Genomic DNA, 19,356 nt, shown 5'->3' with positions numbered 1-19,356 from the left:
AAGCTGTGTATATTGGGACGCGATCAGTAATAGCTTCTCTGTTGAGAAATGTGCATCCTCTTATTTCACACCTAGCACAGATTTGTGACACTCCCAAACACACTCAACATTTATAGATCATGTGAGTGAACATCAACCGGCTGTGTAATCTTTTGGTTACTCAGGATGGCCGGGAAATACTTCATCACACCCAGAAAATGAGGCGGACACTCTTCTGTTTTTTTTTTTATCTCTGTCTTGTCTCCGCCACCAAGCTCCTGCAGCATGTTACTTATGTTGCAGCATTTGGCTCACTGCAAGCTCATCACCGTCCCAGATACGCTCAAACTCATCGGAGATGTACGTAAACTTCGGGTTTATGTACATCTCTGAATTATGCCCTATAGTATATTTGTTATGAGTATTGCAGCAATTTCATTTCTAATAGCTGTACCTCCTGTTATTAAGTAATGCCATCTTATTGTCTGTATTTTTTATTTTCTATTATTACAAAAATTTGAAATAAACTATTCAAATAAAATGTAATAATTTTCAAAAACATCCTACTCTCCTTCCTGCAGCTGATCCGCAGCAACGCTGAAGCGGGGCAGTGCACAGAGATACAGGATCTGCAGACGTTGGGCGCCTGTGACGGCCCATACGACCGACAATACGAGACTCTCTTTCCTCTTGGAAAAGGAGCCTTTGGATTTGTGTGGTCAGCAAAAGACAGGGAAGATGCAAAGGAGGTTAGTGTTTTTACACCTATTTTTGTATTCCATGTCCATAGTAAGTACTATTTATTAAGATGAGTCAACAAGTATATATTTTTGTTATGTGTGCAATCCATAAAACACTCTTTATAGAAACATATAATTCTTTAGATGTTAAGTATTAAACAAATGCTAACTCTGGTATGCATCTTGTACAAGGACTTTTGTCCGGCTCAGAACCAGCGCGAATGAGCAGCAATTGATTCAGGACAAATTGTAATTTCAATTGTTTGTCCTGCAGAAGCAAGCAAGCATTCCACACAATCCTATGTACTTAGTGTTTGTAAATAGGTTATGATTATAATGACCATTCGATGACTCTGGCTTCACCCTCTGCCATAATTATTTTGCCCCCTCCACCCATTGCACATTAGAGTCTCTGTTTAGTGCTTTTGAATTAAACCGTTTTATTTTTGTACAGTAGGTCTCTATCAAGGGCTGTGCTTTCTACTGGCTGGGTTAGCCTGGTGTAGCATCCTGCTGCTGTGAGGAGCCTTTGCCTGCCTAAATGAATAGCATAATTCCCCTGCTTGATTTTGTATCTGCTTAGCAAAAAGCAAGTGGGCATTTTAAATATGAAAATCCCACTAATTTAATATAGTAGCTGCTGCTATCATTGCTATACATGCATTGCTTTATCTGTAGTCCGTGCACTGGTAGTACATCCTCCATCCTGCTTATCCAAATACGGAGGGCACAGAGCCACGAAGATAAACGTAATCTTCTTTTTTTAACACTTTGGCCGCTATAATGTAGACGTTACTCCTTTGTCAGCTGAGTAAAGATCTAAAATAAAAGCACCCCTGTAAGGTATATAATGTGCTTCCTCCTTGCCATTGTGTCTTCTTTATGTCTCTCAGCTGAATAAGTCAGTATGTGTAGGTGAATGTAGTGTTTGTTACGTAAGTGGCTTACATTTTCATGGTGTTGGAGCCACGTACTAAGGAGCAGTTGTTATCCTACTGGAGTTTTGCTCCTATTAAGTCGCTGGCAAAAAAAAAAATTCATTTTCAAACAACTTTTCACATATTGGTAATATAACATGAGTCCATAATTATTTCATAAACTATTTATATACTTGTAGTGTCACACTGCCATCAGTGTACTTTGGTTTTACTAGACAACTGTGTTATAATATTTTTCGTTTAATCCTTTTTACCCACAATAGGTTGTAGTGAAATTTATCCGCAAGGATCGAGTGCTAGATGATTGTTGGGTGCAGGACACAGAACTTGGGAGAGTCACTCAGGAAATTGCTATTCTGTCCAGGTTACAGCACCCCAATATTATTGGCGTAAGTTTATTTTGCTGTTCACGTTTTTGTTTTTAATTTACATAATCATTTAGAAGCGAGGATTGCTCACGTTTTAAGAGTATAAACTCGGGGCGTGGCTACGACGGGCATGTAGAAGGAGCCATTATTCGCTGCTCCCGCTGCTACGATCCTGTTAATAATATCCTAACAGCGCTCACCTCTTCAAAAACCGACACACATCAGTGTGAGACCCCCGTGCACAGCCCGCTTATCCTGGACAGCCTCTGGGGTGGACGTGCGCCCGGAGAACAGCAGTAAACCTCCGGCGCACGAGGAGACAGGAAGACCCTGCGCCATCTTGATGCTGCAGCTGCTGCCCTCCGGAGCGTGCGCCCCGCCGGATACACACACAGCCGCTCGGTGAGATGACCCCAGTGACCCCTAAAGACACAGCACCGTAGCGAGCTATACCCACTTGCCTGCGGGGAGTACAGATCCCGACAGCTGCGGGAGACTGAGACCCGGCCTCCTGCACTGTGACGGAGGCCTCCGCCATTTTGATGCTGCAGCTGCTGCCATCCAGCGCCCTGTAATAAGAAGCCAGTGCACCAGCCGGCTGGACCTGGTGACTCCCCCAAGAGAGTGACATCGTCGCGGGGAGCACCTAAGTGGCCACGGGATACACAGGACCCCGCTGCCAGAGGGAACTGTGAACCGCAGTGAGAGGTGAGAGGAAAACTGTGACCATATCGCCCTGGGGACACTGGTAGTGCTGAGAGGCTTATCCTACACCCTGCATAACATAGAAGCGGGACCTGTCTCTCCCTGACTGCTGCATGTGACCACCCTTACTCTGCAGATACTGTGCTATTGTTTGGCCCCCCACTGGCCCTGTGAGGTGGTTGTGAAAGTCAGCCTGCACGGGGTACCCCAACACAGACTAACTGCATGCTCTAAGTCCCTTGGAACACTGTGTACTCCAGTTGCTGCATACCAGCTACCCTGCATTCCCCTGGACATTGTCAGTGTCACCACCTGCTATAAACCCCTGTATCTCTCGTCTGACTGATTTCTACATAGCAACTCAGACCCCCCAAACCCTCACCGCTGCAACTGCACGGGAGATATCGCTTCCTACCCCGACATAACATCATGGGGAAAACACAGAGATCATCAACTGCGGCCCAACTGGAAAAATTCGCTAGAGACCCCCAGTCTACCTCGGGGGCCGCTAACTCCGACTCAGCCTCCCAACCCCCCTCGCCTATTGACCCCCCCTCTTCCCGGGGAACCCCTGATGAAGCTCTGCAGAGGGTGCTGGAGGCGGTAACGGCCAGTGAAACCAGGCTGTCTGAAAAAATAGGTCAGGTACAATCTGATCTGATGATCATCCACCATGATCTACAGAGGGTGCGCGAGCGTGTGGGAGAAGTTGAAACTCGGACATCCACTCTAGAAGACAAAATTACCCCGTTGACCACCAAGGTGGACAACCTAACAACTCAGGTCTCCACTATCCAGAATAAAATGCTCGACATGGAAGGCCGCTTGAGGAGGTGTAACATCAGATTCGTGGGTCTTCCCGAGAAAGAAGAGGGCCCCAACCCTGAAGCATTTGTAGAAAAGTGGCTCCGCGACACCTATGGAGCAGACGCATTCTCTGCCGCCTTCTCGGTTGAACGGGCACACCGAATACCCACGCGTCCGCTACCCCCGGGGGCACCACCCCGCACTCTAATTGCGAAGTTCCTGCACTACAGGGATAGAGACACGGTTCTGAAACTCAACCGGACCAAGGGCCCCCTACTCTGGAACGGCACAAGGGTATCCACATTTCCAGACTTTGCGGTGGAGGTGCAGAAAAATCGTACACAGTTCATGCAGGTCAAGCGACGACTGAGGGACCTAAATATCCCATATGCCATGCTGTTCCCGTCCAAACTACGAGTGATCATAGATGGTGAATCGAAATTCTTCTCCACCCCAAGAGAAGCTGCGGCATGGCTGGACACTGCCAGACCGGCCAGAAGAGCCATGCAAGTAGACCCTTAAGAAACTTTAGCTAGTTGACACTATTCTGTGTTATACATTTTCCTTTATACAAGTCGACAAGAAGGGTAAGGGTATGTGATTCTTCTTTCCCTGTGCAAGGAGATAACTACGTTATAATATGTGAGCGTTTACATTTACATTTATATAAGCAGCGGATGGCGGTAACAACTTGCCGTTTTCAGTCATTCTATACTTTGCCCACTCTGGGTAATATGACATTTTGTATTTACCTATAGAATATTGGGATCTGTTAGTTTAAGGGAAGAAGTATGTCACAGTTTCGTAGGACATACAGGGAGGGGGGGGTTAAGGTTAAACATAGGTTAGTTTTCATACTGAAAATAGTCAGTATTATGTTTATCTATTTGTTTTTTATGAGATGCTCTTGGTACAGCTCTTGCGATGCAGAGTATGAAAGACCTTGGAACATATATTCAACCCTACATATATCACTCACATGTGCTCAACTGGTTTTACTTATGTTACACACTATGCACCAATACCTGCTTGTAATCCTAAATGCCTTCTAGTATAGCTAAATTTCTCTCCTGGAACATACGTGGGCTCAACGATAAGATAAAGCGAACCCTAGTGTTTAAACAGCTAAAGCAGTATGGCTCAGATGTCATGTGCTTGATGGAGACCCACTTAATGGGAGCCAAAATACTGTCTCTAAAAAAGCCGTGGATCGGTTGGTCATATCACTCCACACACACGTCTGCATCGAGAGGAGTGTCAGTTCTGGTGCGTAAATCAGTCCCGTTTAACGCAGAACAAGTAAAGGTAGATATAGAAGGTCGATACGTTTTCCTTAAATGCACAATACACTCCACACCATTACTGCTCCTAGCAATATACATACCTCCTCCATACTCAGCAGAGGTACTGAAACAAGCTGCCGAATTCATTGCCCTCTACCCCAGCCTACCGATAATAAGTGTAGGTGACTACAACAATGTTCTGAACCCGATACTAGACAGACACTCCAGGTCACAGTCAGGATCTAGAAGCGGACATAGACAATTTGCGGCAATGGTGGAGGGCTTGGGCCTTATAGATGCATGGAGACAAAAACACCCTGACACCAAACAGTTCTCTTGCTACTCGCCTGCACACTCAGCGTTCTCTAGGATTGACCTAGCCCTGGTGTCTAAAAATATCCTACCTTCAATAAACTCCATACAATATGAATCACGGGGGGTCTCGGACCACTCCCCGTTGACATTCGAGATTGACATGGGGGGAGAGAGAGGTCAGGTATTCTGGAAATTGAACCAATTCTGGCTCACCCGCATGGGTCCAAATAGTGAGTTGGAAAACCTATGGTCAGAATTTCTAGAAAACAATAATGGCACGGCAGCGGTGCCAGTTGTATGGGACGCCTTTAAGTCCTATGTGAGAGGCACTCTGATCCAGAAAGTGGCTAATCTTAAAAAGTCCTACAGCCAGGCAGAGAAGGAACTAGAGTCCTCCTGCAGAAGCCTAGAACAACAATATATAGGAGATGGTCTGGAATCTACAAAAAAATTGTGGTTAGCGGCACAGAAGTCCTGGGTGGAGCTACTTGCCGATAAGGCCAAGTATCGCCTGTTGTTTAATAAACACTCCCATTATGCATTCGGGGACAGACCTGGAAGCTACCTATCTAAATTAGCAAATATAGATAAAACTAATAACACTGTATGTAAGATAATCACTCCCACGGGGATACAACATACACAGACACACGAAATTGCGTCACAGTTCTTAGAATACTATAGGTTGTTATACAGCTCTAATGTGACCTGCAGTGAGGCCGAGATTCGAGACTTTCTCGAAACAATTCCAATCCCCTCCCTGTCGCCCGAGGCCAGGGATTTGCTCGACGCCCCACTGCGCCTAGATGAAGTCGTAGCAGCAATTAAATCCTTCCCAAGCGGCAAAGCCCCGGGCCTAGACGGTCTACCGTTGGAGCTGTATAAGAAACATATCTTGTTCTATGCGCCTAAATTATTAGAATTGTATAACGAACTACTCAAACGGATCCCTGCCCCAATCCATGTCTGAAGCACTTATAATAGTCCTACTGAAACCGGATAAGGACCCGAACAAGGTGGAATCCTATAGGCCTATCTCTCTCATACCCACAGACATTAAAATTCTAGCCAAAATTATGGCCATTAGGCTCAACTTGATAATAACACAAATTATATCTGACGACCAAACTGGCTTTATGCCAGGTAAGTCCACAATGATCAACCTTAGAAGGCTCTTCACTCACCTGCAGGTCTCTCACGGGGATGCCAGAACCTCTGTAATTGTGTCGCTAGATGCGGCAAAAGCTTTCGATTCTGTGGAATGGGTGTTCCTGTGGGAGACCATGTCCAAAGTCGGTATAGGCCCGGGATATATAAAATGGGTTAAGTTGCTCTACTCGTGCCCACAGGCCAGAATATCGGTGAACGGCTTCACTTCCTCATCATTCCCACTGGCAAGGGGTACCAGACAGGGGTGCCCCCTGTCACCCGCCCTATTTGCAATTGCAATAGAACCCCTTGCTTGCCTCATACGCAACACCCCCCCAATCGTAGGTCTGTCGTTAGGTCCCATAGAAGATAAGATTGCCCTCTATGCCGATGACATACTGTTGTTCCTATCTGACTACGTCTCTTCAATGCCCACAGTGCTAGATATTATAAACACCTTTGGCTCCTACTCTGGACTATTGATAAATTGGGACAAATCCTGCATCCTTCCCCTTAAGGGCAAGGTCCCAGATAGCCCCGAGTTATCCCTCCCCCTGAGATGGGTTGACTCCTTTAAGTACTTAGGCATCTATATAACAAATGACCCGTCTAGATATGTCCCCTTAAATGTCCAGCCTCAACTTACCTACCTAAAATCCAGAATCTCAGTATGGGGAAAACTCCCTCTGACAGTTACAGGCAGGATAAACTTGATCAAAATGACAGCTCAACCCAAGCTGATATACGTACTGCAACACGCCCCAATATACCTCCCCATCAAGATATTTAAACGTATTGAAAGCCTGCTCTCATCCATCGTCTGGGCTGACAAGAGGGTCCGCATTAAACAACACACTCTAACACGAACACGTAGCAGCGGAGGCATGGCACTTCCATCCTTCAGATTATATTACTATGCGGCACAGCTGGCCCATCTGCTGGATTGGGTGGGTGAGGATCCACTCTCTAAGCTACCAGGCACACTGGTGTCTCAAAAGCTGCCGGGTATGTCGCCGATGCAGGCGCTACTTAGTGACAATGTAAAACTAATTGACATACCACTCTTTAAACAGGCGATAATGGTCTGGAGACAAGCGAGTCGCATTCTGCAAGCGACGGGGTGTGATCCAGATACCCCCCTAGATGGTTCCTATGCTTTCCCAGAGCTCTCCGGCATACAGATACGGGAATTCTGGAGTCAATGGGGAGTCACTTCGATAGGGCAAATATACTCGGGCACTATACTCAAATCATTCCAACAAATTCAGGTGGAATACCCGGTACCCAATGTCCACTTCTACAGATACCTACAACTCAGGCACGCCTGCCACACACAGTTCCCCACGGGCCCCCCATTAATGTGTGTCTCACCTGTTAAGAACTTATTAAAAAAAAGCTGCCCCTCTAAAGTAATATCCAGATTTTACGGGAACCTACTGTCCTCCCTTCACAAGGAGGATCTACCACAACTGAGGGCAACTTGGGAGCTAGATATAGGCCCCTTAACAGATGAAGCCTGGGAGATGGCACTGAATAGCCCACGTATTTCCTTAACGTCTTCCAGGTTTCAACAAATCCAGCTCTATATACTACACAGGGTTTATCTGACACCAATCAGACTGATGAGAATGGGGGGGAGAAATGACTCTAAATGCCCCAAGTGTGGATCCTCCGACGGTTCCTTCTGGCATCTGCTGTGGGATTGCGGGACAGTCTCGGACTTCTGGAGGGAAACCACGAATATTATAGAATCCACCGGTATCCCCCTTAATACTTTCACCCCAAAAGTGTGCATTTTAACCATATTCGAAGAGGACAGTTTGGACAGGCCTACCCAACAATATATTATAAATATGTGTACTCTGATTAAAATATGTATCGCCAGATCTTGGTTAGCCTCACGTGGGCCTACATTGGAAGAATGGTTAGTACTAACTAATGAGGTGGTGCGGCACGAAAGGTTCGTATACCTGGCCAGGGGATCTGAAAAGAAATATATTGATATCTGGAATAAATGGTTAAATTCTCCACACATGCACCAGGACATCAATCGGGTCTGATAGTCATGGAGAAACCCAAATATTCTACATCACGTAAGGGGGGATGTATAAAATAAAAGCATGTGTTTGGATAGATATATGTACTAAACCTCTACCATGCACTAAATTCTCTACCACGATCACAATGTACACGTGATGCTAATGTACCTCTGCGGCGCTCACACGCCAGCAGTAAACCAGCAAAGCACTTGAGCAATCAGCACGGCAAAAAAAAAACTGTCAGACTACACACTATTTACTGTTACAATAATGGATTTGTTTATTACATGTCAAATTATCATATGTACAAGGACAGTATATGCACAAAACCTGTAATGCCGTCTTAAATCGCAAGAGCAATGTTCACACATGTATTGTTTTGTTTTTCATAAAATGTTTGCATAAATAGGTGTAAACAACAAAATTTCAATAAAAATTGATTGAATTTAAAAAAAAAAAAGAGTATAAACTCACCCAAATTGTATTTATAGTTGGCCGCCTTTGCCCTCTCTTAAACTAGCAGAACTGTGGGGCATCCATGCAGGGACCACACTGCTTGAGGGAAAACAACCCAGTCACTGCTTTCTTGTATGGTACCAGAATGGGGGGGGGGGGGGGGCTGCTTTACCCCAACATGACAAGGTGTGTGGTATGGGAGCAAAACTCTGTCATTGCACTGTTCAGGCTAGTACACCCTTGCTGTGGTGGTCCTATGCGCTGGAAGTACAGATGATCTGTGAAATGTTACTATTAATGCAGTATTGAAATTGAGAATATTTCTATACTTGTCCTTTTTTTTTTTTTATATATGTATTCTTCCTTCCATGTATTGTAGGTCCTGGGGGTCTTTGAGAATTCAACTTTCTTTCAACTAGTGATGGAGCTCCATGGCGACGCTCTTGATCTTTTTGACTTTATTGATAACCAGCCCAATTTGGATGAACCTCTTGCCAGTTATATATTTCGACAGGTGAGTTCATAATTCCTGTTTTATAGATGAGCTTGGCAATATTATGTTTATTTGTTGTGCACGCATATAATGGTTAAAACATGTCTGTAAATTGGTGCAGTGTTAAGGTGGCCGTACACTACTGCGTGAAGTCCGACCTCCCCCCAAAAAATCAGTGATATGCTTTTATGTGTTTTTCTTATGTCCGACCTCCAATCTGATGTGCACAAGACTGTGCAACGGGTGGGATCTCAAACATATGTGATTTTGCCTGATTACAACCGATTTCTTGGCCAAATTGTCAGAATGGAGTGAAATCGGCCCAAATCGCATAAGTGTATGGGGGCCTTTACTGGCCACATCAACCATTGCTTTCTGCACTACTTTACATAAAAGGATCCCTGTTGTGATACACAACTTTGACTTTCATTTCGATAAAGAGGAACATGTTGGACTGAGAACTTGAATGTGTCCATGTCCAAAAATAATTTTTTTATTCTATCATCCCAGTTGGTGTCAGCTGTGGGATACCTACACAGTCACTATATTCTACATCGTGACATTAAGGATGAAAACATAATCATCGCTCCTGACTTCACTATAAAGCTTGTTGACTTTGGTTCTGCTGCCAACTTACGTCCTGGAAAGCTGTTCCTGACATTTTGCGGCACCACAGAATACTGTGCACCGGAGGTGCTCCTCGGCAACCCGTGAGTTTGTTCATTTTCTGTAATCCCTGTGGGTTTTGCTTCCTCTATGACTGATCGTTATCTGGTTGAAAGACCGACAATATGTAGATCAACAATCAAAAGATCGACATGCATTTGGTCAACAGTGAGATTGACAGATGAACGGTAACAGTGTTTAAAGTCGAAAGGTGCATAAGGTTAACACATTGAAATTTTGATACCAAAATGGTTGACAAATGTCTTTTTCCACCATGGTTGGGGTTAGGCCAATGTGATAGGGTTAGGCTATGGAAGGGGACGGTTAGGGTTAGGCACCAGGGAAGGGTTCTGGTGCTATCTGAGTTAAAATAACCCTGTCAACCAATTTATTGCCTACATAGACATTCTTGATCTATTAATCCACCCGCAACTCATCTTGTGACTAGAAGGGCCAGTGCCTCTCCTGGTGATACCTCCAAGTGTACAATACATGTGAGGTGTGTGTGTATATATATATATATAACAAAGGGGTGCTCCATGGTGCATGTAAATGACATTTAATATATAAAGAGTACACTCCTAAAACCCGATTAAAAGCAATTGCTCGTACCAATGCAATAAACTCCACGAACTCCAGGATGAGGGGAACCACTAGCACTGGATAGCGCTGCCGGGACTCCTGAACCACGAGACAGGGAAGCACACGTTGGGCGGGAGCCCAGGTAACACAAGAAACCTCTCCACCGGCGCCAGCATGATCACCTCTCCACCAAAGAGAGGGGATCATGCTGGCGCCGGCGGTGTGAGAGGCGCTGAGTAGGCTTGCCAGGGACGCCGGGGATAGAGATGCAGTTCTTGGCAACAGTACGATCGTTACTTGTGTAGTTCCACGGCAGCAGCTTACGCTGATAACGTAGCCAGGGACACTTAAGCGGCCGCGGGAACACTATGCTACTTCTGACTATGCTAACTACGCTGGCCGCGGGAACACTATGCTGATTCTGACAGGAACGCTACGCTGACGGCGTAACTGCCGCCGTGAAACTACACAAGTACCCTTATGTTTTTCTAAAATGTATATAGTATTTATTTCCCATAATACACTAATTAAATTGTCCTTATGTGATGTCAGGTACCCAGGCCCAGAGTTGGAAATGTGGTCTCTAGGGGTGACTCTGTATACACTGATATTTGGAGAGAATCCCTTTTGTGAGGTGGAAGAGATCCTCGAGGCAGAATTAAACCCTCCGTTCTCTGTATCCCAAGGTGAGTATCTTTTTTTGCTTTTCGCATATGTTGCTGAGATGTGCCCTGGTATATAAAGCGTTTGTGTGTCTTCTATCTAATATTGTTGTCCATTGTATCATTAGTGCTTCATATATTAATTCACATCGGCAAGACCTTACGCACGATTTATTATGGTGTAAAACAACTACACGTCACTCCTCTTTAGTTACGGTTATATCCTCATGAATCCTATTACAATTGTCTATATGCATTCTTTATTTAGGATTAAATATGCTCCTGTGAATTTTATATATTCAGTTAGCATGCCTTGCATGGACAGTGAAGTGACAAGTAATGCAGATCATGTTATAGATCATCTTTATTTTAACTGCTTTAAACTTTTGCATGTTTTTTTAGATGGTGCTTTTTTGTATATTAGTAAATTTATACCAGCCACTTGCATTCTAGAATTGCAGGTCCTTATTTCGGGTCTTCTCCAACGGGATCCAGATTTGCGCATGACTCTGGATGAGCTCCTCAGAGACCTGTGGGTGACACAGCCTGTAAACCTGGCAGAATATACATGGGAGGAGGTGTACCCCCCTGCCAGCTCCCAGAAAGGAGAGAACCAGCTCATATTAGAAGGTACCCACTGCTTTAACACGCTTTTGCTGCAGCATGATAAGGAGCAGTGGATGATTCTTGGGTATTCTTGGTGTGCGAAGAAATCTATATTACTAGTTAGCAGCCCATCAAAATGATTGAACATAACAGTAATTTCAGCTGTGCATACCCCAATGGAGCAACACTTGAATTGCTCCTACAGGTGCCATCTATTGGCCACTGTTATATACAGCACTAGAATCCCTCCCCTAATGTTGAGGAGAAGTGTAAGGGGGGTATTCAATGTCAGGGTCACGGCAGTCGAGCTTGCTCGACCGCCGTGACCCAGTCCCGTTCTCGGTCAGCTCGACCGAGAACACTCAGGCGGGATTCAATGTCCCTCCTGCCGGGGAGCGAAAAGGGGGCGTGGCCGCGAGTTGCGGCCAGGAAGAGGCGAGCTGCAGCCGGCAGCTCGTCACTTCCCGGCTGTTCTCGGCAGAACGAGCCCGACAGCTAGTGATGTCGGGCTCGTTCTGCCGAGATACCCCGCTCAATGCTGTCGGGGAAGACAGCATTGAATAGGGCCCGGCGGGCATCTCCCCGATGGGAGGTGCTCGCCGGAGATTGAATATACCCCTTAGCCTTTTATTATATAGGCCGATATCCAGTTTCCCGCATTCACTTATCACGGGTAATTTGCTTACCGGGGGTGATCCAATTAGCCCAGCTAAACAGACTTTCGCACCATCTTATCAGGAATTATGTTTGCCCTGTTTCTGGTAAACAAGGCAACATCCCCAAAAGCAGCCCATTTTAGAGCTGTGAACCTATGAGATAATGTGCATTTTATCAGGCAATCATCAGAATTCTAAGGGGGTGTCCTCCTATATCTTTGTTATTTGCCAGATGTTAGTTGGCATCCAGCCATGGCCTAAAGTTTTGAGAATGACTTATTTAATTTTTACAGTCTGCTGCCTCCGTTTTTATGATGGCAATTTTGCATATAATCCAGAATGTTATGAAGAGTGATCAGATGAATAGCAAAGTCCTTCTTTGCCCTGACAATGAATATAATCCCCAAAACATTTCCTCTGCTTGGCCACTGATGTATACAGCACTAGAATCCATCCCATAGTGTTGAGGAGAAGTGTTAGCCTTTTATTATATAGGCCGATATCCATTTTCCCGCATTCACTTATCACGGGTCCTGCTACAAAAGGGCCAGTTGAAATCATGTCGTGATTCTCGCTTTAACGCGGTTGAGATTATTGAAGAGGACAAGGATGGGGATCACTTTGTCATGCTGATTGAGTTATCATAACATACTAGAAGCTTTTAAAAGGAGGATGCTACTTGAAATTATTGTTCTTCCCTGTTATCCATGGTTACTTGCAAGGAAACTTGTGCAGTCATCATTGCTTTGCACAAAAAGGGCTTCACAGGCTACAATATTTTGCTGCCAGTAAGATTGCACCTCAATCAACTATTTGTGGAATCATCAAGAGCTTCAAGGAGAGCAGTTCAGTAGTTGTAAAAAAGGCTTCAGGGCGCCCAAGATTGTCCAGGTAGTGCCAGGACTGTCTCCTAAAGTTGCTTTAGCTGTGGGATTGGTGCACCACCAGTGCAGAGTTTGCTCAGTAGTGGCAGCAGGCAGCTGTAAGTGCATTTGCACGCACAGTGAGGCACAGACTTTTGGAGAAAGGCAGCAAAGAAGCTACTTCTATACAGGAAAAACAGTGGGGTCAGGCTACTATTTTGCAAAAGGTACAGGGATTGGACTGGTGAGGACTGGGGTAAATGAATTTTCTCTGAATCTATTTTCAGATTGTTTGGTGTATCCCCTTTTAGATTGAAATGTTTGTCTGGAGAAGAAGAGTTATATGCTACCATCAGTCCTGTGTCATGCCAAAAGTAAATCATCCTGAGACCATTCATGTGTGGGGTTGCTTCTTAGCCAAGGGAGTAGGCTCGCTCACAATTTTACCTAAGAACACAGCCTTGATTTAAAAATGGTACCTATGAGAGCAACTTCTTCCAGCTTTCCAAGAACAGTTTGATGAACAATACCTTTTTGAACATGATAGTTATCACTTTTGCCTTTTATGGTAAGGTGCTCCAAGTGGCTCGGAGAACAAAACATCTAAATTTTGGGTCCATGGCCAGGAAACTCCCCAAACCTTAGTCCCATTGAGAACGACTGGTCAATCCTCAAGAGGTGGGTGGACAAACAAAAAACTCTCAAATTCTGACAAACTCCATGCATTGATTAGGTAAGAATAGGCGGCCATCACTCAGTATGTGGCCCGAAAGTTAATTGCAGATGTCTTGCAAAAGAAGGGTCAACTCTGCAAATGTTGACACTTTGCATAAACTTAATGTAATTGTCGATAAAAGCCTGTGACATTTGTGAAAGGATTTGTAATTTACTTCAGTATACCGTAGTAACCTCTGACAAAAAGGTCCAAAAACACTAAGGCAGTAAACTTTGTGAAAACCAATACTTTTTTTTAAATTCGATAATTTTTATTGAAAAAATTTTTTGTTCGTATAACAATAACACCCCATAACAGTGCTATAAATAGCCAGAGCATTTAAAACAATAGCATATATAACAGGAGCAGAAATAGCTTTGACATGTGTGTATATATATAGGGACATTTTTCCTGTAGTAATATAGACAGTGGTATTGCATTATATCGGTAGGTGTATAACAGCCTTAGTATTACATAGAGACATAGTCATGTATATCAAACATATGTAGTTTCAAAAGCAAATAGCAGGGTTTTATGGGATTTTCATCACTTCAGGAGAGAGAGAAATGTATACCAGTCAAGGTACCCGGAGGCGCCATCCGGGTCCCTGGAAACGGATGGATAAAGAGATACACTAATGTAGATATATATTGTATAAGGTTCACTGCACCCCACCAACCTGCAACACAGAGTGGTTAGTTGCCACTGTCCAAATGCAAATAAATATAAATGTATCCCAGAGTAAATCATGTCTATGCATCAAAAGAAAACCCCAAACGTAGCCCAAATCAAACCTCCCTATAACCCCCCACCCTGTATGTCCCACCCCCAACCTGGGAATACCTGGAGCCCTAAACCTAACAACCTACCCTCTAAACCCCACTAAACTACATTAACTAGCCTAGAAAATCCCCCCCCCCCCCCCCCCACAACCCAACATGTAGAGGATATTCAGTAAGGATGGTTAAGACAGGATATGCCGAGGGCTATTTAGAGTGGCAAAGAAATAATGACCTAGACTAGGTGAACCCCATCTCTCCCACAACAAGCAAGTATGAATGACCTTTTGGTTATAACATTAGACAAATGTATAGCATACAGGAGGCAGAGTTAGGATGCAGTAAAATATAGAGTACGGTGTGAGAGACTTTCCCAACAGCGATTTTGAGGTAAGTCCTGAAACATTAATCCGGCCAGGCCTCAGTGTCCAAAAATGATAGAAAAGGGCAGACAAGGTGCTTGATCCCAGCCCCTCCCGGATACTCAGGGCAATATTCAGGGCACACACACATATCAGTACAGGTATGCAAAGCGTCCAAGGCAAGTTTTCCAACTGACAAAGCCCCAAAGGTGTATATATCCGGAATTGGTATAGGAACAAATAAGTGTCTGTCCCCAACATCTTGGGGACAATCCAGCCAGCGTTCAGGACATGCGGGCACAGCCTCCCAGAGATTTAAAGTGTCCCATACAGGTTTCACAGCAGACAGGGCCACATGAGAATATGTGTCTGGGGCTGGCACAGGAGCAATAGAACTCACATAAGTAGTGTGCATAGGCAGGCTGCCCAGGATGTCCCCCGCAGCCTGCACCGCACCATCAGGAGAGGAGGCAGGAGTCAGACCACCATGTTTAATAGCATCCAGCTTGCTTAAGAGCCTGGAGGCCGAGGCTTGAATCGCCAAAATAATTTTTTGAGTGGAGATTTCCATAATTTGTGTAGTCCTCCGTAGAAGGGAATATTATAGCTTCAATAGGACCTCAGGTGTAATGATCAGATTTGCATCAGAGGGAAAGTCCAGCATGTGCCAATTGAGACAGCAGCTCTGAAGTTTTAGCCCACCTTGCAGGTACCAGTAGGTGTGTGGCAGCAATAACCACTGGGCCCAGCACAGGATCAGTTCTGATATAGGTGCCTCACAGCTAGCCTAGAGACAGGCAAGCAAGATGGCGCCCGCCCCTCCGCGCGGCCTGAGCGGCGCGTCTCAAGCGAGACGACTCCCACTCTCCCCCGCTACTTTACGGAGAGCCACCGGACGCCACAACCCACCCAGTCACCTGGCCAGCGGCAGCAGCACAGACGGTCACCCGGATCGCGCACACATCCAGTGTTCAGGAGGATCCAAGATGGCGGCCGCGTACGGAGAAGATATGCAGGGCGCAGCAGTCTCCGCTGACAGGACTCCGCAAGCCGTCTATCGGATCCTTAGGCAGCCCAGGGGAGACAGGAGCACCTCCGGACGCAGTGGGTATATGTATTTGCCACCTGCGGGACCCGGGGCAGGATATATGGTCAGGATGTGCACGGAGCTCACACTCCCCGCGTCCGCTTTCAGTGCTGGCCAAGCCACGCCCCCCGTGAAAACCAATACTTGTGTTATTCTCAAAACTTTTGTCCATGGCTGTACACTCCATAAACTGGTTATGCCTCTTTTTCCCTTGAGCTCAAAACCAACCTTATGGGGGGTATTTAATCCCCGCTGCTGATTCCGCTGGGGGAAATAGCGGCAGGCACCTATTTAATGCTGTCTTGCCTGACCGCATTGAAGAGGCAGATCGATAGAATGGGCCAGACTTAAAAAGCTGTCGAGCCGGCTTTGCAGAGAATGGCCGTGAATTGTTGCGATCAAGGCCGGATCTCAACAATCCACGGCCGCTTACGTGGACGCGTAGGTGGGACATTGAATCCCGCCTGATGATTTGCGGGCGAGCAAAACTAAACCGGGCCAGGACCACGGCTTTCGGGACGAACCGACAGTCGTGACCCAGGATTGAATTACCCCCTATGAATGTACGCACACACTGCAATTTTGCTAATGACCGAACAATATTGTACCTCATTTATATGCTAGCAATATCTGATTACTTCTGTAGACATTCGAACAACCTTCGAGCCACTCCACTCAGAGTGTCAGGTAAAATCAACCTCTTTGTTTTTACTGTCAGCAGATGAAGGCTTGAGACCGTTCCCCATCAGTTACAGCAGTGAATGAAAAGGAGAAATTGGGACTCAGACGGAGTGATTATGATGGCTCCAGGAGATCTATTTAATATGCAGATGAAGCAAAAACAGCCCATATATCTGAAGCGTGCAAACAACTTGCTGACGTACACGGACGTACATTTCATTGGGATATTTTTACTTAATAAATGACAGGATGAAACATCCACATTAACATCCAGCCTCCTATCCAATGCTTGGAAATGTGCCCTGCTATTGGCAGTTACTGACTAATCGCACAGCACTTGCTAGTATATATGGCTGCCTGCCGAGAATGGCCTCCACCAAGACTATCAGAGCTTCATTCATGTTGGCAGCAATGGTTGTCTGGCCGAGGAATCCAGTCTCTTCTAATTATATGGAGGGGTAATAATGTAAAGCATTTGAGTAGATTTGTAATACAATGTTATGGTTATCCACATAGAAAACAAAATATTAATTTATGGTATGGAAATATTATCTTTGTCAATTGTAAAAAAATTCTCTCTCATGGGGCCGTATTTCCCATTAATTACAACATACATACTAATAGATCAAGGACTGGGTGCTATTGCCTGGCTACTGCTGTAATGTACTGTACATGCAGGACATAAGACTATAATTGGTAATGCCCACAAATGTGAATTTCTGGAATGAGACTGGTAAATTGAAGAGATCAGGCCATATGACTGCTGCCCTCAGGATCTGGGACATTGGATCAATAGGTTTTTTTTTTGTTCACCTGTAGCTTCTAAGCAATCTAATTTTTATTATAAGGCTTTTTAGTTTGTTTTGTAGTTTCACTATATTCTATGTAGTCTTCATTCTAGCACCCTGCTCCAGGGTGCAGTTCCTTCTTCCTGCCTGGGGTGTCGCTCTCTGCTGTGGTTCTAGAACAGTTTGGTTTGTATCTCAACATTGAGCTACAAACTAGACTGTTCTTGAAGTACCACAACAGACAGCGACACCCCAGGCAGGAAGGAGGAACTACGTGGATTTTACAAGGAGCAGGGTGCTAGAATGAACACTATCTATGGTCAGGTTGTTTGTACTCTGTTTATTCTTTGGGTGGGAGCATTAAGAAGATTTTTAATAATTCTGTCAAACATTGCTGTGCCTTGGATTTAGTCACTCTGATAAGTCATCCACTGCAAAATAATTATTTGTTTTGCTCTTGTATCTAAAATTGCACTTATTTGTTCCTAAACACCCTGTTGTTCCAGTTCCAGACGAGAAGAAGGTGCACTTATTGCTAATTATGGTAAGCCTTTTATAATGTACCCCCAGTTACTGAGATGGGTGGATTGCGTTGATTTATTCAGACTATAGCAGTATTAATAGAATGATGGTTTAATTTCTGATTAAACCATTTTGCCATAGCCTCAATGAAGGATGAGTGTATCAACTCGCACTTGCAATATGTGCCAATCCTGCGTTTGTATAGTCTCTGACAATCAAATATTTAGTTCTCACAGTAATTGCATTTTTGTTTTTTAATATCTTTGCCATTTATTGTTAAATCACAATAAAATTGCATAGGGCAACAATAAATTGCTTCTAAAGGAGATCATAAATGTAATGTAATCAAATGTGCAGATTCATAAACAGTCTTATTATTTGTACAGAGGTGGAATATTCCAAGATGGTATGCTGAGTGTGAATTGTGTAAAGGTTGCATATTTACCTGGAAGATAACATTTCTGAGCACACTATATAGTATGGATTAACATAATTGTATGATGATCTAATGAAATAGTCTAAAATGATGTGATTGCAGTTGAGGTTGTTCAGAAACCTGTGATCTTCTAAGATTTTTTTTTACTTGTGATGCTAGCCTCTTAAGGCCCCCATACACTAGGGCAGGGCTGGGCAACACCGGCCCTCCAGATGTTAATGAACTACACATCCCAGGATGCCTTGCATCAGTTTCAGCATGGCCACATAGCAAAACTAATGCAAAGCATCCTGGGATGTGTAGTTCATTAACATCTGGAGGGTCGGTGTTGCCCAGCCCTGCACTAGGGTGATTCACACGCAATTTGGGCTTTTTTCATGTGATCGCTGCAACCAATCGCATTAAAAGTGTCCAAATTGCATGTGATTGACAGCAGGCCAGATGCGATACACATTCCTATGCGCATGGCACCGGAGCCTGCAAGTTGCACCGGCTGCAGAATCACTCTTCTGGATTGCTTTCGTTACAAGTATTAATTTCTAGCCTCTAGGGTTTCTTCTGAAACAAGTAATACACCTTGCGAATACTTATGAGTTCTATCTCGTGCCGAGTAGTTTATGGAGAACCCAGAAAGCATTACTGACCAGTATTGTACTGTATTACATATGAACATTGTCAG

At 44.7% G+C, this 19,356-nt stretch overlaps 1 protein-coding gene across 5 annotated transcripts in view; it reads left to right on the top strand.

The window, feature by feature from the left end:
• PASK (PAS domain containing serine/threonine kinase) overlaps positions 1-18,900 on the top strand; it is a 68,467-nt gene extending 49,567 nt beyond the window's left edge. For 4 of the 5 annotated variants that reach the window (XM_083178191.1, XM_083178189.1, XM_083178187.1 and 1 more), the window contains exons 12-18: positions 561-728; positions 1,921-2,046; positions 9,159-9,293; positions 9,783-9,982; positions 11,073-11,206; positions 11,636-11,812; positions 16,969-18,900. In XM_083178191.1, coding sequence (XP_083034317.1) covers positions 561-728; positions 1,921-2,046; positions 9,159-9,293; positions 9,783-9,982; positions 11,073-11,206; positions 11,636-11,812; positions 16,969-17,015 — 987 coding nt within the window. In that variant the 3' untranslated portion in view covers positions 17,016-18,900. The remainder of the gene's footprint in view (positions 1-560; positions 729-1,920; positions 2,047-9,158; positions 9,294-9,782; positions 9,983-11,072; positions 11,207-11,635; positions 11,813-16,968) is intronic. The other variant, XM_083178188.1, reaches the window with a different exon arrangement.
• Positions 18,901-19,356: the final 456 nt, after the last annotated feature.

Source organism: Crinia signifera, chromosome 3 (genome assembly GCF_055691185.1).
Source record: "Crinia signifera chromosome 3, ASM5569118v1, whole genome shotgun sequence".
Taxonomy (NCBI): Eukaryota; Metazoa; Chordata; class Amphibia; order Anura; family Myobatrachidae; genus Crinia; species Crinia signifera.
The sequence above is the reverse complement of the archived record's forward strand: the minus strand, read 5'-3'. Positions and strand labels throughout refer to the sequence as shown.